The 23,710-nt window shown below is 39.3% G+C and overlaps 2 protein-coding genes and 1 long non-coding RNA gene across 9 annotated transcripts in view; 2 read left to right on the forward strand and 1 right to left on the reverse strand.

Moving 5' to 3' along the window:
- The first annotated feature begins 28 nt into the window (after positions 1 to 28).
- Positions 29 to 16,385, forward strand: LOC145430320 (uncharacterized). The gene is made up of 2 exons (XR_013910803.1): positions 29 to 3,754; positions 4,320 to 16,385. It is a non-coding gene; the product is annotated as an uncharacterized LOC145430320 (long non-coding RNA).
- Positions 16,386 to 19,293: 2,908 nt separating this feature from the next.
- Positions 19,294 to 21,355, reverse strand: zdhhc4 (zDHHC palmitoyltransferase 4). 7 transcript variants are annotated; one of them, XM_026179054.2, is made up of 7 exons: positions 21,192 to 21,355; positions 20,792 to 20,921; positions 20,579 to 20,652; positions 20,320 to 20,498; positions 20,104 to 20,229; positions 19,759 to 20,003; positions 19,294 to 19,661 (listed from the first exon to the last, which is right to left on the reverse strand). In XM_026179054.2, the coding sequence occupies exons 2-7, from the start codon at positions 20,912 to 20,914 to the stop codon at positions 19,362 to 19,364; spliced, it is 1,047 nt and encodes a 348-aa protein (XP_026034839.1). In that variant the 5' UTR covers positions 20,915 to 20,921; positions 21,192 to 21,355; the 3' UTR covers positions 19,294 to 19,361. The 7 variants fall into 7 exon arrangements, with proteins under 7 accessions (XP_026034839.1, XP_026034840.1, XP_026034838.1 ...); XM_026179055.2 differs by having other exon boundaries at positions 20,792 to 20,989; positions 21,187 to 21,343; XM_026179053.2 differs by having other exon boundaries at positions 21,187 to 21,342.
- Positions 21,356 to 22,741: 1,386 nt separating this feature from the next.
- The window catches only part of grid2ipb (glutamate receptor, ionotropic, delta 2 (Grid2) interacting protein, b), a 40,404-nt gene continuing 39,435 nt past the window's right edge, over positions 22,742 to 23,710 (forward strand). The window contains exons 1-2 of the mRNA XM_026179037.2: positions 22,742 to 22,854; positions 23,350 to 23,501. The gene's annotated coding sequence lies outside the window, so the exon portion shown is untranslated. The remainder of the gene's footprint in view (positions 22,855 to 23,349; positions 23,502 to 23,710) is intronic.

Below are 23,710 nucleotides of genomic sequence, written 5' to 3' on the forward strand. Positions count from 1 at the left end.
GCCCAATAAGATCGCAGGGCTCGCAAAATCGCCCGTCGGGCTATATGATAACCCGACGGGCGGGGCTGAGATAGATTTTGGTCGCCCGACCGGAGATATCGCTAGCTCCGGGACGTCGGGCTAGAGATTTTGCGAGCCCCGAGTTGTGTATTAGTTGACAAAAAATAAATAAAACCCCAATAATCTGACAATTCCCTCTGAGCAAGCACTCGGCGACAGTGGGGAGGAAAAACTTTCTTTTAAAAGCAAGAAACCTCCGGCAGAACCAGGCTCAGTGAGGGACGGCCATCTGCCTCGACCGGTCGTGGGATTTTTAAAGTGACTCATTGGATGTGAAATAAATTAGCTTGTTTGAATCGTTTGTTGTTAGCCAATTTAAAGAGTCACTTTGATGTCAACTAATACACTTAAACTGTCCAAATAATTTTAAATAATAATTTTGCAGGCAGTTGGAGTGGTCAGAAGCACTTGGTATGGACATCAAGTTGTTATTAAGTTCTGTTTTTCCTGAGAATTTCATTTTTTTTTGCACTTTAAGTTGCTATTAAGTTTCTCAAGCTCTTTGTTTTCCCTGAGCATTTCATTGTTTTTGCACTTTAAAGTCTTATTAATTTCCTCGAGCTCTTTGTTTTCCTTGAGCATTTTCTTCTTTTTGTATTTTAAGTTGTTATTAATTTCCTCGAGCTCTGTGTTTTCTTTGAGCATTTTCTTCTTTTTGTATTTTAAGTTGTTATTAATTTCCTCGAGCTCTGTGTTTTCCCTGAGCATTTTCTTGTTTTTGTATTTTAAGTTGTTATTAAGTTTCTCGAGCTCTGTGTTTTCCTTGAGCATTTTCTTCTTTTTGTATTTTAAGTTGTTATTAATTTCCTCGAGCTCTGTGTTTTCCTTGAGCATTTTCTTCTTTTTGTATTTTAAGTTGTTATTAATTTCCTCGAGCTCTGTGTTTTCCCTGAGCATTTTCTTGTTTTTGTATTTTAAGTTGTTATGAAGTTCCTCAAGCTCTGTGCTCTTTTTTAGGATTTCACTGTATTTGTAGTTTAAGTTCTTATTCTGTCCCTCGAGCTCTGTGTTCTTTCTCAGGATTTCATCAATTTTGTATTTTAAGATGTTACAAAGTTCCACAAGCTCTGAGTTCTTGCTTAGCATTTCATTGCAAATGTGCTGCGCGCCTGAGTGTTGTTTTATCAGTTTTTCCCTTTCTCCTTCTAGTTCCATGATTTTCTCCTTCATTTCATTAGAACATGCGTGTAGCTGTAGATTTTTCCTTTCTAAGTCTTGGAGAATAACTTGTGTCTTTTTCTGCATTTTTTCCTGTTGCTGTTTCTCTTGAAGAAACTCTTTGTTTTTCTCCAGGGCTTCATCAAGTTTTAGGTGAAGCTGCAGATTCTTGTTCTCAGTGTCTTTGAGATTCCCATAGAGCTCCTGATTAATAGCTTCTGTTTGTTGAAGCTGGTAGGACATTTTTCTTAACTGGTCGCAGTTCTGCTTGTTTGTTGTCATCAGGCTTGCAATATGCTGCGGATCTTCAATAAAGATTATTTCCCAGCCCTTATCTACACTGGGCAGGTTTTGTGTATTTTTATTTTCTTCGTCTTGCTGGTTTATGAGACTTTCATCGTGAAACATTTCTGCATTTCTGTGCAGTGCTTCGTTAAGCTTTACTTGCAAGACTTTGTTTTGTTTCTTCATGGTCTGAAGTTTACATTCCATTTTTTTCTCCTTTCTTTCCTGTTGTTTCTTCTCTTGAAGCAACTCTTTGTTTTTTTCCTGGGCTTCATCAAGTTTTCCTTCCATCTCCAGGTTCTTAAACTCAGTGTCTTCCAGTTTCCCACAGAGCTCCTGATTAATATCTTCTTTTTCTTCGAGCAGGTGGGACATTTGTCTTAATTCAGCACAGTTGTGTTTGTTTTCTGTCATCAAGTTTAAAATCTTCTCCTGTGCTCGATTAAATAGTATTTTCCAGCCCTCATTTATATTATCCACATTGGGCTGCCTTCGATTATTTTCTTTTTCTCGTTGGTTCTTGACAAATTCATTATGCCTTTCTTCCAACTGGTTATTTAGGGCCTCCATGTGTCTGCACTTCTCTACAAGCTGAATTTTCTCTGCCTGGATTTGTTCAATCATGTTGTGTAGATTTTGGTTTTCCTGCCTACTTTCAGCTAATGCCCTTTGGATGGATGGACCCTCGAGCAGAGGGCCAGCGTAAGCTTGTTGTTTTTTGCTGTGTTTTCTCTGAGACATGTTGGAATCTTAGTAAAACAACTGTGTAAATGATCCAACTGTTTCAAAATGTTTCTCAGGTTTATGTTTGAATGCTGCGAACATGAGTGCTGCGAATAAACTGACTAAAAGTTTGCAGTTCTCACCCCTATTTATACCTTTTGAATGGATCACATGCCTTTGATCTATATGATGTCATAGGGCTTTGGAGCGTGATGTCACGGGGGTGGGCGTGGAAAGGATTTTGGCCCGATCCGCCATTTTGGGGTCTAAACAAAGCGCTCACTCACATGTTAGTCGCGTTTTATCCTCAAGCTCCGCCCCCTGGAAAGGAAAAATCGGCTGCACTGTCCGCCATTTTGTTTCTCGCTTTGGAAAATCTACTATCATCTGGAGTTTTACAGTTGAAAGTAAATAAGATTTTAAAGCTAACACACCAGTGAGAAAGAGTTCAGACCCTTTATATATGTGGACTTTTACTGGGGTGTTGTTATTTTACAGGTATGTGGGCTGTTTATCGAAAACCATGAAAGGCCAATGTTAGGCTCCAGTCAGCTAATGGTAACCGAAATTATGTGATAAGCAAATTAGTAATTAACATATATAATGTGAGTTAATATTGTTTGTATATTCTTTCAGTCTAAATTAACAGACTATTACAAACATGCATCGGTGTCTGTAGTAAGTGGTGGTGTAACCCAGTGTTAATTTGGTTATCTGATATTGTGTGATATTCAGTATATATGTATATATCTATATTGGGTGTTATAAAATGTTCTTCAATGATTTTGAGGTTGTTGGTTTTTTTTTTTTTAATTGCTATTGGTTTGCGGCTGCTTTACGACAGTCGACTGTGGTAGTACATCCTAGCGGGAGGGGCTATGAGCTCACATGGCTTGTAGCTTTGCCAGAGAGCAAGCTTGGGTGAGCTAGCGGGGAATATCTCCTTCTGCAGTAGCCTTAAAAAAAGACTATTGTTCATTCTCCTGCCAGGTAAAAATCTGTTTCGTATGTATATTATAGTATTCCATGTGTTATCGTGTGTTTGCTATGATGTGATGTGTAGTAATGGTTATTAAGGTGCTAATCGAGGCTAAGCTAGCAAGCTTGACAATTAGCCGCCATGCTAAGCGGACGTTAGTAGCCAAGTTCGTATGTCACTATCCGGTTGTTCAGTGATGACGCGACGAATCCTACTTCCGGGTCTAAAGTAGTCTGCGTTTAATATGGCTTTTGTGTTGTTAACATGTTTAATGTTATGTATTTTCTTCTATTTGATCTCAAAAAGCTCCTAAAACAGTCAGTGATCACTGTTGACCTCCCTCGGCTTTTATTACCGCTAATCATTTATTTAAGCTCAGTTTTTAAAACCTTAGGATGTAACTACAGCCCAGCCCATGCAGCAGTATATGAATGACTAACCTCGTATTGTGGATGGATTATCTCAGTTGTTCTCCTGGCTGAAGTTTGGTCCTTTTACAGCATCCTGCCATGCGATTACATTTGTTCCTGACCACCGAGAACACTCACGGTAACTTTTATCAAGTGGAAAAAAAAGTTAGCTTGTTTATATTATGCTAACGTAGCTGTGTCGCTAGCAGTCACGCAGCACATCATTATATACCAGCTAGCCCAACTTCAGTAACCCTACAAACGTTACTGCTGTTTAGTTTTCTGTCTTCATTTATGCTGGAAGTAATAACAGAGCTGTACGTTTTAATTTGTTTCCAAAACCCCGCAGTCAGGACATGCTATATTGTATTTAGATAGAAGCTAGCGAGCTAACTCCCTGCTAACTTCTAACTCCGTTAAATGTCATAAATTCCGTTTTCATGGATGCCTGGATGTTAAACTCAATTGTTACACCTGGGAGAGCAGAACGCTGATCATTTTATTAAAGATGAAAGACTTTAGACAGTTTTTCAACTCTCAGTAATGCCACAGTGATCGTTTGATATATGGACCTGCAGCGGAGTTTAGACCCAGACACGGCTAGTGACGTCAGCTGTGCCAGAGAGCAAGCTTGGGTGAGCTAGCGGGGAATATCTCCTTCTGCAGTAGCCTTAAAAAAAGACTATTGTTCGTTCTCCTGCCAGAGGCCTCGCTGCTGTGCTGCCTTACTGCTGTGCTGTCTCGCTGGTGCCATTAAAGGACAAGCGGCTGCCATCCCTTCATCCATCCGGACCTTGGTTATTTGGACCGAAGTACTCACACACACGCCCGCACTCGGTGCCATACACTCTCTTTATTTTGCTGGCCAGCTAATACCCTTGGTTTTTTTTTTTGTTTGCATTCACAAAGACTATCCAAAGACATTTTGGTTATTGTCAAATAGACACTCTCTGATTACGGACTGAGGAGGTTGTGGTGTTACAACCCCAGGACTGAGAAAAAGGACTCTTTACATAATATATTCACTTGTCTCCTGGTTAGGAGAAGTGACTATTGATGGAAATATTTTTCTTCTTCTTGTCTTTGTTTACATTGTATCCCAGAGAAGTTTTAAGTTGTTCAGGTTGAAACATTTGCACTTAAAGTCAGTTAAGTTTCCTTTGATATATCAGTGTCAAGCTGATGTTTAAGAGGGTATGTTAAGGACAGGTGTGCTCCAGTCCATCAATCCTTTAAAGTGCTGGACACCGATGGTAAATTGCCATCAGACCCTAAATAAATTGTCCTCTGCTGTTATCCATATTGCTTCACTCATTCTTTGGTGAGTAGACGTATTGGTTACAGTGGTACCTGCAGTGTCTTAACTATTAAACAAGCTAATGTAGGGCCGGGATATGACTAGTTTGTTGAAACATGTCTGCTGCCAATGTGACTGCTCACACACGGTAACATTACCAGCACATAGCCACAGCCGCTATAAACATGCTGAAAGGTCAATCTAGCTTCTGTAGTCAGCAGCTGGAAGACTCAACACAGACCCAAGATTCAGTGTAATGGTTATCTAAATGTTGTGTGTCCTGTTTGTAAGCCCAGAAAAAGAAATTAAATAAAATGACGACCTTGAGCTTCAAGCTAATGTTTTCTGTCTTCATTTATGTTGGAAGTGATAACAGAGCTGTAAGTTTTAATTTGTTTCCAAAACCCCGCAGTCAGGACATGCTATATTGTATTTAGATAGAAGCTAGCGAGCTAACTCCGTTAAATGTCATAAATTCCGTTTTCATGGATGCCTGGATGCCAAACTCAATTGTTACACCTGGTAGAGCAGAACGCTGATAATTTTATTAAAGATGAAAGACTTTAGACAGTTTTTCAACTCTCAGTAATGCCATAGTGATCGTTTGATATATGGACCTGCAGCGGAGTTTAGGTCCAGACACGGTTAGTGACGTCAGACTGAACAACCGGATAGTGAGGGTCAAAAAGATGATAATGTTATTTAGAGCTATGTTCCTTACTGCCATTGGCAACATTTAGGAGATTATATACCAATATATGTGGATTCTAATATCACATATCCTGTCATCCTGTGTCTCTGTGAGGTCAGAGGTCAAATTTACAAATAACCTACTCCTACATAAAGTTTGTGTAATCAGAGTAAAACCTCTGCCATATTTTAATACAGTAGTTGCTACTAAAATGTTTGATTTTGAATAGAAGACAAACACACATGTTCAGTCTAGGCTGAAAATGTACACATTTGTGTGACAATGAAAACATGCAATATTCACAATATAATCTTTGTAGGACTTTATTAATGAATAAAAAAAAAAATCAATTTGGAATGCCCAATAAGATCGCAGGGCTCGCAAAATCGCCGGGGCTGAGATAGATTTTGGTCGCCCGACCGGAGATATCGCTAGCTCCAGGACATCGGGCTAGAGATTTTGCGAGCCTCGAGTTGTGTATTAGTTGACAAAAAATAAATAAAACCCCAATAATCTGACAATTCCCTGAGCAAGCACTCGGCGACAGTGGGGAGGAAAAACTTTCTTTTAAAAGCAAGAAACCTCCGGCAGAACCAGGCTCAGTGAGGGACGGCCATCTGCCTCGACCGGTCGTGGGATTTTTAAAGTGACTCATTGGATGTGAAATAAATTAGCTTGTTTGAATCGTTTGTTGTTAGCCAATTTAAAGAGTCACTTTGATGTCAACTAATACACTTAAACTGTCCAAATAATTTTAAATAATAATTTTGCAGGCAGTTGGAGTGGTCAGAAGCACTTGGTATGGACATCAAGTTGTTATTAAGTTCTGTTTTTCCTGAGAATTTCATTTTTTTTTGCACTTTAAGTTGTTATTAAGTTTCTCAAGCTCTTTGTTTTCCCTGAGCATTTCATTGTTTTTGCACTTTAAAGTCTTATTAATTTCCTCGAGCTCTTTGTTTTCCTTGAGCATTTTCTTCTTTTTGTATTTTAAGTTGTTATTAATTTCCTCGAGCTCTGTGTTTTCCTTGAGCATTTTCTTGTTTTTGTATTTTAAGTTGTTATTAATTTCCTCGAGCTCTGTGTTTTCTTTGAGCATTTTCTTCTTTTTGTATTTTAAGTTGTTATTAATTTCCTCGAGCTCTGTGTTTTCCCTGAGCATTTTCTTGTTTTTGTATTTTAAGTTGTTATTAAGTTTCTCGAGCTCTGTGTTTTCCTTGAGCATTTTCTTCTTTTTGTATTTTAAGTTGTTATTAATTTCCTCGAGCTCTGTGTTTTCCTTGAGCATTTTCTTGTTTTTGTATTTTAAGTTGTTATTAATTTCCTCGAGCTCTGTGTTTTCCTTGAGCATTTTCTTGTTTTTGTATTTTAAGTTGTTATTAATTTCCTCGAGCTCTGTGTTTTCCTTGAGCATTTTCTTCTTTTTGTATTTTAAGTTGTTATTAATTTCCTCGAGCTCTGTGTTTTCCTTGAGCATTTTCTTGTTTTTGTATTTTAAGTTGTTATGAAGTTCCTCAAGCTCTGTGCTCTTTTTTAGGATTTCACTGTATTTGTAGTTTAAGTTCTTATTCTGTCCCTCGAGCTCTGTGTTCTTTCTCAGGATTTCATCAATTTTGTATTTTATGATGTTAGAAAGTTCCACAAGCTCTGAGTTCTTGCTTAGCATTTCATTGCAAATGTGCTGCGCGCCTGAGTGTTGTTTTATCAGTTTTTCCCTTTCTCCTTCTAGTTCCATGATTTTCTCCTTCATTTCATTAGAACATGCGTGTAGCTGTAGATTTTTCCTTTCTAAGTCTTGGAGAATAACTTGTGTCTTTTTCTGCATTTTTTCCTGTTGCTGTTTCTCTTGAAGAAACTCTTTGTTTTTCTCCAGGGCTTCATCAAGTTTTAGGTGAAGCTGCAGATTCTTGTTCTCAGTGTCTTTGAGATTCCCATAGAGCTCCTGATTAATAGCTTCTGTTTGTTGAAGCTGGTAGGACATTTTTCTTAACTGGTCGCAGTTCTGCTTGTTTGTTGTCATCAGGCTTGCAATATGCTGCGGATCTTCAATAAAGATTATTTCCCAGCCCTTATCTACACTGGGCAGGTTTTGTGTATTTTTATTTTCTTCGTCTTGCTGGTTTATGAGACTTTCATCGTGAAACATTTCTGCATTTCTGTGCAGTGCTTCGTTAAGCTTTACTTGCAAGACTTTGTTTTGTTTCTTCATGGTCTGAAGTTTACATTCCATTTTTTTCTCCTTTCTTTCCTGTTGTTTCTTCTCTTGAAGCAACTCTTTGTTTTTTTCCTGGGCTTCATCAAGTTTTCCTTCCATCTCCAGGTTCTTAAACTCAGTGTCTTCCAGTTTCCCACAGAGCTCCTGATTAATATCTTCTTTTTCTTCGAGCAGGTGGGACATTTGTCTTAATTCAGCACAGTTGTGTTTGTTTTCTGTCATCAAGTTTAAAATCTTCTCCTGTGCTCGATTAAATAGTATTTTCCAGCCCTCATTTATATTATCCACATTGGGCTGCCTTCGATTATTTTCTTTTTCTCGTTGGTTCTTGACAAATTCATTATGCCTTTCTTCCAACTGGTTATTTAGGGCCTCCATGTGTCTGCACTTCTCTACAAGCTGAATTTTCTCTGCCTGGATTTGTTCAATCATGTTGTGTAGATTTTGGTTTTCCTGCCTACTTTCAGCTAATGCCCTTTGGATGGATGGACCCTCGAGCAGAGGGCCAGCGTAAGCTTGTTGTTTTTTGCTGTGTTTTCTCTGAGACATGTTGGAATCTTAGTAAAACAACTGTGTAAATGATCCAACTGTTTCAAAATGTTTCTCAGGTTTATGTTTGAATGCTGCGAACATGAGTGCTGCGAATAAACTGACTAAAAGTTTGCAGTTCTCACCCCTATTTATACCTTTTGAATGGATCACATGCCTTTGATCTATATGATGTCATAGGGCTTTGGAGCGTGATGTCACGGGGGTGGGCGTGGAAAGGATTTTGGCCCGATCCGCCATTTTGGGGTCTAAACAAAGCGCTCACTCACATGTTAGTCGCGTTTTATCCTCAAGCTCCGCCCCCTGGAAAGGAAAAATCGGCTGCACTGTCCGCCATTTTGTTTCTCGCTTTGGAAAATCTACTATCATCTGGAGTTTTACAGTTGAAAGTAAATAAGATTTTAAAGCTAACACACCAGTGAGAAAGAGTTCAGACCCTTTATATATGTGGACTTTTACTGGGGTGTTGTTATTTTACAGGTATGTGGGCTGTTTATCGAAAACCATGAAAGGCCAATGTTAGGCTCCAGTCAGCTAATGGTAACCGAAATTATGTGATAAGCAAATTAGTAATTAACATATATAATGTGAGTTAATATTGTTTGTATATTCTTTCAGTCTAAATTAACAGACTATTACAAACATGCATCGGTGTCTGTAGTAAGTGGTGGTGTAACCCAGTGTTAATTTGGTTATCTGATATTGTGTGATATTCAGTATATATGTATATATCTATATTGGGTGTTATAAAATGTTCTTCAATGATTTTGAGGTTGTTGGTTTTTTTTTTTTAATTGCTATTGGTTTGCGGCTGCTTTACGACAGTCGACTGTGGTAGTACATCCTAGCGGGAGGGGCTATGAGCTCACATGGCTTGTAGCTTTGCCAGAGAGCAAGCTTGGGTGAGCTAGCGGGGAATATCTCCTTCTGCAGTAGCCTTAAAAAAAGACTATTGTTCATTCTCCTGCCAGGTAAAAATCTGTTTCGTATGTATATTATAGTATTCCATGTGTTATCGTGTGTTTGCTATGATGTGATGTGTAGTAATGGTTATTAAGGTGCTAATCGAGGCTAAGCTAGCAAGCTTGACAATTAGCCGCCATGCTAAGCGGACGTTAGTAGCCAAGTTCGTATGTCACTATCCGGTTGTTCAGTGATGACGCGACGAATCCTACTTCCGGGTCTAAAGTAGTCTGCGTTTAATATGGCTTTTGTGTTGTTAACATGTTTAATGTTATGTATTTTCTTCTATTTGATCTCAAAAAGCTCCTAAAACAGTCAGTGATCACTGTTGACCTCCCTCGGCTTTTATTACCGCTAATCATTTATTTAAGCTCAGTTTTTAAAACCTTAGGATGTAACTACAGCCCAGCCCATGCAGCAGTATATGAATGACTAACCTCGTATTGTGGATGGATTATCTCAGTTGTTCTCCTGGCTGAAGTTTGGTCCTTTTACAGCATCCTGCCATGCGATTACATTTGTTCCTGACCACCGAGAACACTCACGGTAACTTTTATCAAGTGGAAAAAAAAGTTAGCTTGTTTATATTATGCTAACGTAGCTGTGTCGCTAGCAGTCACGCAGCACATCATTATATACCAGCTAGCCCAACTTCAGTAACCCTACAAACGTTACTGCTGTTTAGTTTTCTGTCTTCATTTATGCTGGAAGTAATAACAGAGCTGTACGTTTTAATTTGTTTCCAAAACCCCGCAGTCAGGACATGCTATATTGTATTTAGATAGAAGCTAGCGAGCTAACTCCCTGCTAACTTCTAACTCCGTTAAATGTCATAAATTCCGTTTTCATGGATGCCTGGATGTTAAACTCAATTGTTACACCTGGGAGAGCAGAACGCTGATCATTTTATTAAAGATGAAAGACTTTAGACAGTTTTTCAACTCTCAGTAATGCCACAGTGATCGTTTGATATATGGACCTGCAGCGGAGTTTAGACCCAGACACGGCTAGTGACGTCAGCTGTGCCAGAGAGCAAGCTTGGGTGAGCTAGCGGGGAATATCTCCTTCTGCAGTAGCCTTAAAAAAAGACTATTGTTCGTTCTCCTGCCAGAGGCCTCGCTGCTGTGCTGCCTTACTGCTGTGCTGTCTCGCTGGTGCCATTAAAGGACAAGCGGCTGCCATCCCTTCATCCATCCGGACCTTGGTTATTTGGACCGAAGTACTCACACACACGCCCGCACTCGGTGCCATACACTCTCTTTATTTTGCTGGCCAGCTAATACCCTTGGTTTTTTTTTTTGTTTGCATTCACAAAGACTATCCAAAGACATTTTGGTTATTGTCAAATAGACACTCTCTGATTACGGACTGAGGAGGTTGTGGTGTTACAACCCCAGGACTGAGAAAAAGGACTCTTTACATAATATATTCACTTGTCTCCTGGTTAGGAGAAGTGACTATTGATGGAAATATTTTTCTTCTTCTTGTCTTTGTTTACATTGTATCCCAGAGAAGTTTTAAGTTGTTCAGGTTGAAACATTTGCACTTAAAGTCAGTTAAGTTTCCTTTGATATATCAGTGTCAAGCTGATGTTTAAGAGGGTATGTTAAGGACAGGTGTGCTCCAGTCCATCAATCCTTTAAAGTGCTGGACACCGATGGTAAATTGCCATCAGACCCTAAATAAATTGTCCTCTGCTGTTATCCATATTGCTTCACTCATTCTTTGGTGAGTAGACGTATTGGTTACAGTGGTACCTGCAGTGTCTTAACTATTAAACAAGCTAATGTAGGGCCGGGATATGACTAGTTTGTTGAAACATGTCTGCTGCCAATGTGACTGCTCACACACGGTAACATTACCAGCACATAGCCACAGCCGCTATAAACATGCTGAAAGGTCAATCTAGCTTCTGTAGTCAGCAGCTGGAAGACTCAACACAGACCCAAGATTCAGTGTAATGGTTATCTAAATGTTGTGTGTCCTGTTTGTAAGCCCAGAAAAAGAAATTAAATAAAATGACGACCTTGAGCTTCAAGCTAATGTTTTCTGTCTTCATTTATGTTGGAAGTGATAACAGAGCTGTAAGTTTTAATTTGTTTCCAAAACCCCGCAGTCAGGACATGCTATATTGTATTTAGATAGAAGCTAGCGAGCTAACTCCGTTAAATGTCATAAATTCCGTTTTCATGGATGCCTGGATGCCAAACTCAATTGTTACACCTGGTAGAGCAGAACGCTGATAATTTTATTAAAGATGAAAGACTTTAGACAGTTTTTCAACTCTCAGTAATGCCATAGTGATCGTTTGATATATGGACCTGCAGCGGAGTTTAGGTCCAGACACGGCTAGTGACGTCAGACTGAACAACCGGATAGTGAGGGTCAAAAAGATGATAATGTTATTTAGAGCTATGTTCCTTACTGCCATTGGCAACATTTAGGAGATTATATACCAATATATGTGGATTCTAATATCACATATCCTGTCATCCTGTGTCTCTGTGAGGTCAGAGGTCAAATTTACAAATAACCTACTCCTACATAAAGTTTGTGTAATCAGAGTAAAACCTCTGCCATATTTTAATACAGTAGTTGCTACTAAAATGTTTGATTTTGAATAGAAGACAAACACACATGTTCAGTCTAGGCTGAAAATGTACACATTTGTGTGACAATGAAAACATGCAATATTCACAATATAATCTTTGTAGGACTTTATTAATGAATAAAAAAAAAAATCAATTTGGAATGCCCAATAAGATCGCAGGGCTCGCAAAATCGCCGGGGCTGAGATAGATTTTGGTCGCCCGACCGGAGATATCGCTAGCTCCAGGACATCGGGCTAGAGATTTTGCGAGCCTCGAGTTGTGTATTAGTTGACAAAAAATAAATAAAACCCCAATAATCTGACAATTCCCTGAGCAAGCACTCGGCGACAGTGGGGAGGAAAAACTTTCTTTTAAAAGCAAGAAACCTCCGGCAGAACCAGGCTCAGTGAGGGACGGCCATCTGCCTCGACCGGTCGTGGGATTTTTAAAGTGACTCATTGGATGTGAAATAAATTAGCTTGTTTGAATCGTTTGTTGTTAGCCAATTTAAAGAGTCACTTTGATGTCAACTAATACACTTAAACTGTCCAAATAATTTTAAATAATAATTTTGCAGGCAGTTGGAGTGGTCAGAAGCACTTGGTATGGACATCAAGTTGTTATTAAGTTCTGTTTTTCCTGAGAATTTCATTTTTTTTTGCACTTTAAGTTGTTATTAAGTTTCTCAAGCTCTTTGTTTTCCCTGAGCATTTCATTGTTTTTGCACTTTAAAGTCTTATTAATTTCCTCGAGCTCTTTGTTTTCCTTGAGCATTTTCTTCTTTTTGTATTTTAAGTTGTTATTAATTTCCTCGAGCTCTGTGTTTTCCTTGAGCATTTTCTTGTTTTTGTATTTTAAGTTGTTATTAATTTCCTCGAGCTCTGTGTTTTCTTTGAGCATTTTCTTCTTTTTGTATTTTAAGTTGTTATTAATTTCCTCGAGCTCTGTGTTTTCCCTGAGCATTTTCTTGTTTTTGTATTTTAAGTTGTTATTAAGTTTCTCGAGCTCTGTGTTTTCCTTGAGCATTTTCTTCTTTTTGTATTTTAAGTTGTTATTAATTTCCTCGAGCTCTGTGTTTTCCTTGAGCATTTTCTTGTTTTTGTATTTTAAGTTGTTATGAAGTTCCTCAAGCTCTGTGCTCTTTTTTAGGATTTCACTGTATTTGTAGTTTAAGTTCTTATTCTGTCCCTCGAGCTCTGTGTTCTTTCTCAGGATTTCATCAATTTTGTATTTTATGATGTTAGAAAGTTCCACAAGCTCTGAGTTCTTGCTTAGCATTTCATTGCAAATGTGCTGCGCGCCTGAGTGTTGTTTTATCAGTTTTTCCCTTTCTCCTTCTAGTTCCATGATTTTCTCCTTCATTTCATTAGAACATGCGTGTAGCTGTAGATTTTTCCTTTCTAAGTCTTGGAGAATAACTTGTGTCTTTTTCTGCATTTTTTCCTGTTGCTGTTTCTCTTGAAGAAACTCTTTGTTTTTCTCCAGGGCTTCATCAAGTTTTAGGTGAAGCTGCAGATTCTTGTTCTCAGTGTCTTTGAGATTCCCATAGAGCTCCTGATTAATAGCTTCTGTTTGTTGAAGCTGGTAGGACATTTTTCTTAACTGGTCGCAGTTCTGCTTGTTTGTTGTCATCAGGCTTGCAATATGCTGCGGATCTTCAATAAAGATTATTTCCCAGCCCTTATCTACACTGGGCAGGTTTTGTGTATTTTTATTTTCTTCGTCTTGCTGGTTTATGAGACTTTCATCGTGAAACATTTCTGCATTTCTGTGCAGTGCTTCGTTAAGCTTTACTTGCAAGACTTTGTTTTGTTTCTTCATGGTCTGAAGTTTACATTCCATTTTTTTCTCCTTTCTTTCCTGTTGTTTCTTCTCTTGAAGCAACTCTTTGTTTTTTTCCTGGGCTTCATCAAGTTTTCCTTCCATCTCCAGGTTCTTAAACTCAGTGTCTTCCAGTTTCCCACAGAGCTCCTGATTAATATCTTCTTTTTCTTCGAGCAGGTGGGACATTTGTCTTAATTCAGCACAGTTGTGTTTGTTTTCTGTCATCAAGTTTAAAATCTTCTCCTGTGCTCGATTAAATAGTATTTTCCAGCCCTCATTTATATTATCCACATTGGGCTGCCTTCGATTATTTTCTTTTTCTCGTTGGTTCTTGACAAATTCATTATGCCTTTCTTCCAACTGGTTATTTAGGGCCTCCATGTGTCTGCACTTCTCTACAAGCTGAATTTTCTCTGCCTGGATTTGTTCAATCATGTTGTGTAGATTTTGGTTTTCCTGCCTACTTTCAGCTAATGCCCTTTGGATGGATGGACCCTCGAGCAGAGGGCCAGCGTAAGCTTGTTGTTTTTTGCTGTGTTTTCTCTGAGACATGTTGGAATCTTAGTAAAACAACTGTGTAAATGATCCAACTGTTTCAAAATGTTTCTCAGGTTTATGTTTGAATGCTGCGAACATGAGTGCTGCGAATAAACTGACTAAAAGTTTGCAGTTCTCACCCCTATTTATACCTTTTGAATGGATCACATGCCTTTGATCTATATGATGTCATAGGGCTTTGGAGCGTGATGTCACGGGGGTGGGCGTGGAAAGGATTTTGGCCCGATCCGCCATTTTGGGGTCTAAACAAAGCGCTCACTCACATGTTAGTCGCGTTTTATCCTCAAGCTCCGCCCCCTGGAAAGGAAAAATCGGCTGCACTGTCCGCCATTTTGTTTCTCGCTTTGGAAAATCTACTATCATCTGGAGTTTTACAGTTGAAAGTAAATAAGATTTTAAAGCTAACACACCAGTGAGAAAGAGTTTAGACCCTTTATATATGTGGACTTTTACTGGGGTGTTGTTATTTTACAGGTATGTGGGCTGTTTATCGAAAACCATGAAAGGCCAATGTTAGGCTCCAGTCAGCTAATGGTAACCGAAATTATGTGATAAGCAAATTAGTAATTAACATATATAATGTGAGTTAATATTGTTTGTATATTCTTTCAGTCTAAATTAACAGACTATTACAAACATGCATCGGTGTCTGTAGTAAGTGGTGGTGTAACCCAGTGTTAATTTGGTTATCTGATATTGTGTGATATTCAGTATATATGTATATATCTATATTGGGTGTTATAAAATGTTCTTCAATGATTTTGAGGTTGTTGGTTTTTTTTTTTTTAATTGCTATTGGTTTGCGGCTGCTTTACGACAGTCGACTGTGGTAGTACATCCTAGCGGGAGGGGCTATGAGCTCACATGGCTTGTAGCTTTGCCAGAGAGCAAGCTTGGGTGAGCTAGCGGGGAATATCTCCTTCTGCAGTAGCCTTAAAAAAAGACTATTGTTCATTCTCCTGCCAGGTAAAAATCTGTTTCGTATGTATATTATAGTATTCCATGTGTTATCGTGTGTTTGCTATGATGTGATGTGTAGTAATGGTTATTAAGGTGCTAATCGAGGCTAAGCTAGCAAGCTTGACAATTAGCCGCCATGCTAAGCGGACGTTAGTAGCCAAGTTCGTATGTCACTATCCGGTTGTTCAGTGATGACGCGACGAATCCTACTTCCGGGTCTAAAGTAGTCTGCGTTTAATATGGCTTTTGTGTTGTTAACATGTTTAATGTTATGTATTTTCTTCTATTTGATCTCAAAAAGCTCCTAAAACAGTCAGTGATCACTGTTGACCTCCCTCGGCTTTTATTACCGCTAATCATTTATTTAAGCTCAGTTTTTAAAACCTTAGGATGTAACTACAGCCCAGCCCATGCAGCAGTATATGAATGACTAACCTCGTATTGTGGATGGATTATCTCAGTTGTTCTCCTGGCTGAAGTTTGGTCCTTTTACAGCATCCTGCCATGCGATTACATTTGTTCCTGACCACCGAGAACACTCACGGTAACTTTTATCAAGTGGAAAAAAAAGTTAGCTTGTTTATATTATGCTAACGTAGCTGTGTCGCTAGCAGTCACGCAGCACATCATTATATACCAGCTAGCCCAACTTCAGTAACCCTACAAACGTTACTGCTGTTTAGTTTTCTGTCTTCATTTATGCTGGAAGTAATAACAGAGCTGTACGTTTTAATTTGTTTCCAAAACCCCGCAGTCAGGACATGCTATATTGTATTTAGATAGAAGCTAGCGAGCTAACTCCCTGCTAACTTCTAACTCCGTTAAATGTCATAAATTCCGTTTTCATGGATGCCTGGATGCCAAACTCAATTGTTACACCTGGTAGAGCAGAACGCTGATCATTTTATTAAAGATGAAAGACTTTAGACAGTGTCAGTTTTGGCCGGCGGTCATAGGTTCTGTCCAATAATATGACGCGAGACTTTCCTTTGATATATCAGTGTCAAGCTGATGTTTAAGAGGGTATGTTAAGGACAGATGTGCTCCAGTCCATCAATCCTTTAAAGTGCTGGACACCGATGGTAAATTGCCATCAGACCCTAAATAAATTGTCCTCTGCTGTTATCCATATTGCTTCACTCATTCTTTGGTGAGTAGACGTATTGGTTACAGTGGTACCTGCAGTGTCTTAACTATTAAACAAGCTAATGTAGGGCCGGGATATGACTAGTTTGTTGAAACATGTCTGCTGCCAATGTGACTGCTCACACACGGTAACATTACCAGCACATAGCCACAGCCGCTATAAACATGCTCAAAGGTCAATCTAGCTTCTGTAGTCAGCAGCTGGAAGACTCAACACAGACCCAAGATTCAGTGTAATGGTTATCTAAATGTTGTGTGTCCTGTTTGTAAGCCCAGAAAAAGAAATTAAATAAAATGACGACCTTGAGCTTCAAGCTAATGTTTTCTGTCTTCATTTATGTTGGAAGTGATAACAGAGCTGTAAGTTTTAATTTGTTTCCAAAACCCCGCAGTCAGGACATGCTATATTGTATTTAGATAGAAGCTAGCGAGCTAACTCCGTTAAATGTCATAAATTCCGTTTTCATGGATGCCTGGATGCCAAACTCAATTGTTACACCTGGTAGAGCAGAACGCTGATAATTTTATTAAAGATGAAAGACTTTAGACAGTTTTTCAACTCTCAGTAATGCCATAGTGATCGTTTGATATATGGACCTGCAGCGGAGTTTAGGTCCAGACCTAACCTAAGTGACGTCAGACTGAACAACCGGATAGTGAGGGTCAAAAAGATGATAATGTTATTTAGAGCTATGTTCCTTACTGCCATTGGCAACATTTAGGAGATTATATACCAATATATATGGATTCTAATATCACATATCCTGTCATCCTGTGTCTCTGTGAGGTCAGAGGTCAAATTTACAAATAACCTACTCCTACATAAAGTTTGTGTAATCAGAGTAAAACCTCTGCCATATTTTAATACAGTAGTTGCTACTAAAATGTTTGATTTTGAATAGAAGACAAACACACATGTTCAGTCTAGGCTGAAAATGTACACATTTGTGTGACAATGAAAACATGCAATATTCACAATATAATCTTTGTAGGACTTTATTAATGAATAAAAAAAAAATCAATTTGGAATGCCCAATAAGATCGCAGGGCTCGCAAAATCGCCGGGGCTGAGATAGATTTTGGTCGCCCGACCGGAGATATCGCTAGCTCCGGGACATCGGGCTAGAGATTTTGCGAGCCCCGAGTTGTGTATTAGTTGACAAAAAATAAATAAAACCCCAATAATCTGACAATTCCCTGAGCAAGCACTCGGCGACAGTGGGGAGGAAAAACTTTCTTTTAAAAGCAAGAAACCTCCGGCAGAACCAGGCTCAGTGAGGGACGGCCATCTGCCTCGACCGGTCGTGGGATTTTTAAAGTGACTCATTGGATGTGAAATAAATTAGCTTGTTTGAATCGTTTGTTGTTAGCCAATTTAAAGAGTCACTTTGATGTCAACTAATACACTTAAACTGTCCAAATAATTTTAAATAATAATTTTGCAGGCAGTTGGAGTGGTCAGAAGCACTTGGTATGGACATCAAGTTGTTATTAAGTTCTGTTTTTCCTGAGAATTTCATTTTTTTTTGCACTTTAAGTTGTTATTAAGTTTCTCAAGCTCTTTGTTTTCCCTGAGCATTTCATTGTTTTTGCACTTTAAAGTCTTATTAATTTCCTCGAGCTCTGTGTTTTCCTTGAGCATTTTCTTCTTTTTGTATTTTAAGTTGTTATTAATTTCCTCGAGCTCTGTGTTTTCCTTGAGCATTTTCTTCTTTTTGTATTTTAAGTTGTTATTAATTTCCTCGAGCTCTGTGTTTTCCTTGAGCATTTTCTTCTTTTTGTATTTTAAGTTGTTATTAATTTCCTCGAGCTCTGTGTTTTCCTTGAGCATTTTCTTCTTTTTGTATTTTAAGTTATTAATTTCCTCGAGCTCTGTGTTTTCCTTGAGCATTTTCTTCTTTTTGTATTTTAAGTTGTTATGAAGTTCCTCAAGCTCTGTGCTCTTCTTTAGGATTTCACTGTATTTGTAGTTTAAGTTCTTATTCTGTCCGTCGAGCTCTGTGTTCTTTCTCAGGATTTCATCAATTTTGTATTTTATGATGTTAGAAAGTTCCACAAGCTCTGAGTTCTTGCTTAGCATTTCATTGCAAATGTGCTGCGCGCCTGAGTATTGTTTTATCAGTTTTTCCCTTTCTCCTTCTAGTTCCATGATTTTCTCCTTCATTTCATTAGAACATGCGTGTAGTTGTAGATTTTTCCTTTCTAAGTCTTGGAGAATAACTTGTGTCTTTTTCTGCATTTTTTCCTGTTGCTGTTTCTCTTGAAGAAACTCTTTGTTTTTCTCCAGGGCTTCATCAAGTTTTAGGTGAAGCTGCAGATTCTTGTTCTCAGTGTCTTTGAGATTCCCATAGAGCTCCTGATTAATAGCTTCTGTTTGTTGAAGCTGGTAGGACATTTTTCTTAACTGGTCGCAGTTCTGCTTGTTTGTTGTCATCAGGCTTGCAATATGCTGCGGATCTTCAATAAAGATTATTTCCCAGCCCTTATTTACAATATCTACACCGGGCAGGTTTTGTGTATTTTTATTTTCTTCGTCTTGCTGGTTTATGAGACTTTCATCGTGAAACATTTCTGCATTTCTGTGCAGTGCTTCGTTAAGCTTTACTTGCAAGACTTTGTTTTGTTTCTTCATGGTCTGAAGTTTACATTCCATTTTTTTCTCCTTTCTTTAAATGTAAAGACTTCTTTTTAAATGTAATAACATAAAAAAAAAACCTCCTCAGCCATCAAAATAACTTGTGTAAATACATCCCCATTAATCCCACAAGCAGCAGCTACTTTGAGATTAAACATAATCATAGAAGCTACCTCTAAGTGTTTGATTTGGTAAGCTTGTAGCTGCAACAGTTAATTAAAACAATCTTCAATTCACAAACCAGAGGCCATAAAGAAACCAATAAACTTTATTTTCCAGTAGTGTTTACAGTAGTTATGGTAGACAGTAAATGGAACCAATCAATTGTCTTTTTTCTGAACAAGCCGTGGAGGGAAGACAATCTCCCTCAGATTTCGGAGGACCCCCCTGCTGTAGTAGTATCTTTTAGAGTGATCTGGGATGGGGCTACAGAGAATATCGGCCGCTGTAGATGGGTGGCAGTGCTGGCAAACGTAGCCTCGACTTTTGTACCACTCATTGGAGGTCTGGTTCACAACAGCAAGAAAGGAATGGAACATGGTGTAACCCGCCAGGAGGAAGAATACAAAGAGTAAGAAGCCCAGCATGAAGACAATTCGGGGAAAAGTAAGGAAGAGATGCTGGAAGAAAAAAGTGGGAGGAGGGGCGGATGATTAAAATTCAATTTCAGTTAGAAGCAAAAACAGCTGTGTGCAATATTCAGTGTGTCAGCAGTACCTGCACGACAAACAGAAATCCTGCTGGCTGCCGTTGGCCATTCTCATCTAAGTAACTGGCCCCCAGGAGCCCTGTGCGCAGCACGACATGAAGCAGCATGTCCACCGTTAACAGGGCGATGTCGCACGCCATGGCACAGATGCTGAAGAGGTAAAGCAGGAAGTAACGTGTGTTCTGAGCACCGATGCAGTTGTTCACCCAGACGCAGTGGTGGTCGAAACGCTGCACACACCTGTTGCAGACCCCTGAATCACAGGAGGAGTTACAGTCAGCACTGAGACACGCTACCTTTCTTTTTCTCCCAGTACCTCAGGTGCTGACATTGACAAATTAAAAAGCACTCACTACAGTGTTTCGAGCGGGCTGGTTTGACAAGCTGGCAAGTCGAACATATGATTCCCGGGTGAAACAACCTCCTATCGTACGAATAGATGTGCAGCTGACCGGCAACTTTCTTCTTTGTCACTGTGCCTGACAGATGGAGAGAAGTGAGATAACACACTGCCATTGCTGACACCACCACCGCACATTTAAACAAGATGTGGTCAAACTAAAATGAACCTGGGTCTGTCTTGATGCAGAGGTAGAAGAAGAAGGTCTTGATGGCCAACAGGATATAAGGCACAGATAGGCTGATCAGAGTGGTGTCCATCTCCCTACAGAAGCCAAACACCTCGTAAGTGAACTCTGCATACACGGCGCCCTCCAGCAGGATGTGCAGGTATATGAACGCGTTGCTCCTGCAGTCAAATTCAAATAACACTGAATCAAGCCTCAAATAAACATTAAACTCTGTAAACGCTAAGAGAGAACTACAAACCTCTGATGGAACAGTCTGTGCAAAGTCCACTGTGAAAACTTCTGCAGCCACTTTGGAGTAATCGATGAAAGTCTCTGTGAAAAAAAGCACATAGTTGTAAGTGAAGTGGATACGTTTTCTTTATATTGAGACAACAGCGCCACAGAGTGTCGGTCTTTGGAATTGCATGAAAAGAAAAGCTTCATACTCATCCCGTTTCTGCTCTTTTCTTACCTTTAATGCAAAGCTGTAGAGTGAATTAAGGGGGCTGTGTTGCTGGCCGGAGTATCTGCACACTAGAGCTATGCATGTGAGCACCACCACAACGTAAATGCCAAACAGCGTCAGGAAATCCATATCTCACCTGGCAGCATCGCAGAGAGGCAAACAACAGGTGTTTACGGTACAAACTCACCGACAGCAGGTAGCAAGCTTAAAAAGAAACAATTAGGCTTTGTTACAGTTAAATTTCAGTCATAGTTACTTCCTTTAAACGCGTTAAAGACTCAGGTGAACAAGTTACATTAGCATCCGCTGAAACCTCTCAGTACCCACACTGCAGCGTTAGCAAAACTGAACCAAGTCTTCGTTTCTTCTCCTTGTAAACCCATTTTCATGCTCGCTCTCACCTTACCATCTAGTCGAGGTTACACATAGCTGCCTTTTAGTGTTTGTCTCAAGTCAACAGAGTCGGTTTAGGAGGCTTCTAGTTTTACTTTTGCTCCATGCTCACGTCCTGCCCCTGTAAACAATGCTACTTCCTTAGCATCGCTAATGGGCTGGGCTAACGTCGAAGCCTCCCCGCTGTGAGAGGACAGTGGAAATGTGTCCTACTCCTTTTTACTTTACACTGATATAAATGAACAGTGTGTTTTGTTTTTTTGGGTTTTTTTCGGCTGATTAAGAGAGGGGATTATTAATTTTAAAAGTTGTAAGTATACTTTGCGTTAAAAGTCCCTGTCTCCTGTTATAAACGTGTATTAATAGCCATACAAGGAGGTGTGCAAGACAAGTGCATTCAGCCAGCTCTTTCTTTTATTGAAAATCCTGTTATTTTTCGACAGTTTACATCCCCATCCCAATATCTAAAACAGGCTTCAGACATTTCTAAAGTTTGCTTAAACATCTTCTATTTAAAAAAGAAGAGAGAGCTATGATGCACATCAATACCCACATACACTCACTGGTTACTACATTGTCAACACAGATGTTAAATCAGCCTATGGCAGCAGCTCAGTGCATTTACCCATGCAGACGTAGCCAAGACGACCTGCTGAAGTTCACTAAACTGAGCATCAGAAAAGGGTGAAAGGTGATTTAAGTGACTATGAATGTGGCATTGCTGTTGGGGCTGGACAGGCTGGTCCAAGCATTTCAGAAACTGCTGGTTGACTGTGATTTTCCACCACACAAGCATCTCTGGGGTTTCCAGAGGATGGTACCAAAAAAGAGTCAATATCCGGTGAGCATCAGTTCTCTGGGTGAAAATGTCTTGTTGATGCTAGATGTCAAAGAAAAAGCTAACAGGAAGGCAATAAAAACTCAAATAACTCATCACAGAGTTACTCTAAACTCAAAACACATCAACACTTGAAGAAAATGGGCTACAGCAGCGACCACACCAGGTGCCATCTCAGCTAAGATCAAGAAACTGAGGCTAGAATTCTCACAGGCTCACCAAACTTGGACAGAAGACTGGAAAAATGTTGCCTGGAGCCTGCTTTGACATGTAATTGTTAAGGTTGGAATTTGGAGTAAAAACCATGAAGCAGGGATTCATCCTGCTTTGTGTTAATGGTTCAGGCTGCTGGTGTAATGGTGTGTGGGGCATTTTTTGGCACACTTTAGGCCCCTTTACCAAATGGGCATAATTTAAATTCCACATCCCACCTGAGTATTATTGCCAACCATGTGCATCTCTCTACGATGGCTGCTTCTAGCTGGATCATGTGCAGTGTCAAGGGAGGAATATTGAATGTGTGCCACAAAGAATGAAGGCAGCCCTGAAGGCAAACGGGTGTCCAAGGTGTACTTAACGAAGTGACTGGTCAGTGTATAAACTGGAAGTTTTGAGGCCTTTGCCAGAGCCAATAATACACGTGTTTTATAAATGCATTACTCTTGATTTTACTGTTAAATGTGTTACTGGTTAATTCACTATTTCATTGAGAGAATTTCTGCCTGCAGTTTCTATAGTTCAAGAAAGAGAGAGGTGATGTCTGGAGCTTTGCTACCTGAGGAATCCAGTGTGAGATAGCATCAACAGTAATGTTTTGTTTCCTGTGTCCAAAATACATGTGAGTAATTAGAGTATTTTATACTTTCTCTCTCTCTTTTTTGGGACTTCAAAACATGCATTGAAGCATAAAAGGTTTTGTCTAAAAGTTAGCACACAAACTTCAAAAAGGAGAATTTTAAATATATAATTTCAGTATAACAACAGTTAACTTCCTTTTGTTTATTGAATGCCTGGATGCGCTGTGCTGGTGCTTTAATCATCTTTTATTGACTGTTATATAAGATAAATCAAGTTACAGTGCTGTGAGCAATGCTTTTATCCCACCCTTTGTGCCAGAGACACGAAGAAATGTCTTTCAACTCCTCATTACACTAGCTTTGAACATGTATTTTGTTCAAAAATTGATCCGACAATGACAAACAAATATCAGCTACTGTCATCTGGTTTGATTATAGACTGATACCCGCCATCGAGGTTAATTTAGGCCTATAGTGTTTGACTTTGGTGCCTGAATAAAATCATTAACTGTTTGCTGTTTGTCTCTGCAATCCAGTCCTCCACACAATGCATCAAGGCACCACAGGACACCAGTCAGTGGATACTGTTGCGGACATGGCCCAACACTCATATTACAGCTCACAGAGCTGCAGAGGGGAGCATTACTCGGGAGCTGCGCAGGCTCATCTCCGAATGCTGCTTAAACAGGTACTGAATGTTTGGATGTGCTGTGCTGGGGGCCTTAATCATTTTTTATTGTCTCTTATGTCGGATAAATCAAGTTACAGTGCCACGAGCGTATCTGCTGTTACAGTTTGAAATCAAAATTACAGCTTTATACCTGAAATGACAATTTTCTTTGTCAAAAGATAAATTGTTTCAGGTGGTTTAAAGTTTTTCTGTCAGGCATCTTGTCA

The sequence above is a fragment of the Astatotilapia calliptera genome, chromosome 8 (genome assembly GCF_964374335.1).
Source record: "Astatotilapia calliptera chromosome 8, fAstCal68.1, whole genome shotgun sequence".
Taxonomy (NCBI): Eukaryota; Metazoa; Chordata; class Actinopteri; order Cichliformes; family Cichlidae; genus Astatotilapia; species Astatotilapia calliptera.

Coding starts and splice junctions, on each gene's coding strand:
- zdhhc4 (XM_026179054.2), bottom strand. CDS start 20,914: ATGGATTTCCTGACGCTGTTTGGCATTTACGTTGTGGTGGTGCTCACA. Junction 20,653..20,791: donor TCTACAGCTTTGCATTAAAG/GTAAGAAAAGAG, acceptor TTTTTTTCACAG/AGACTTTCATCGATTACTCC. Junction 20,230..20,319: donor CTGCATCAAGACAGACCCAG/GTTCATTTTAGT, acceptor TCCATCTGTCAG/GCACAGTGACAAAGAAGAAA.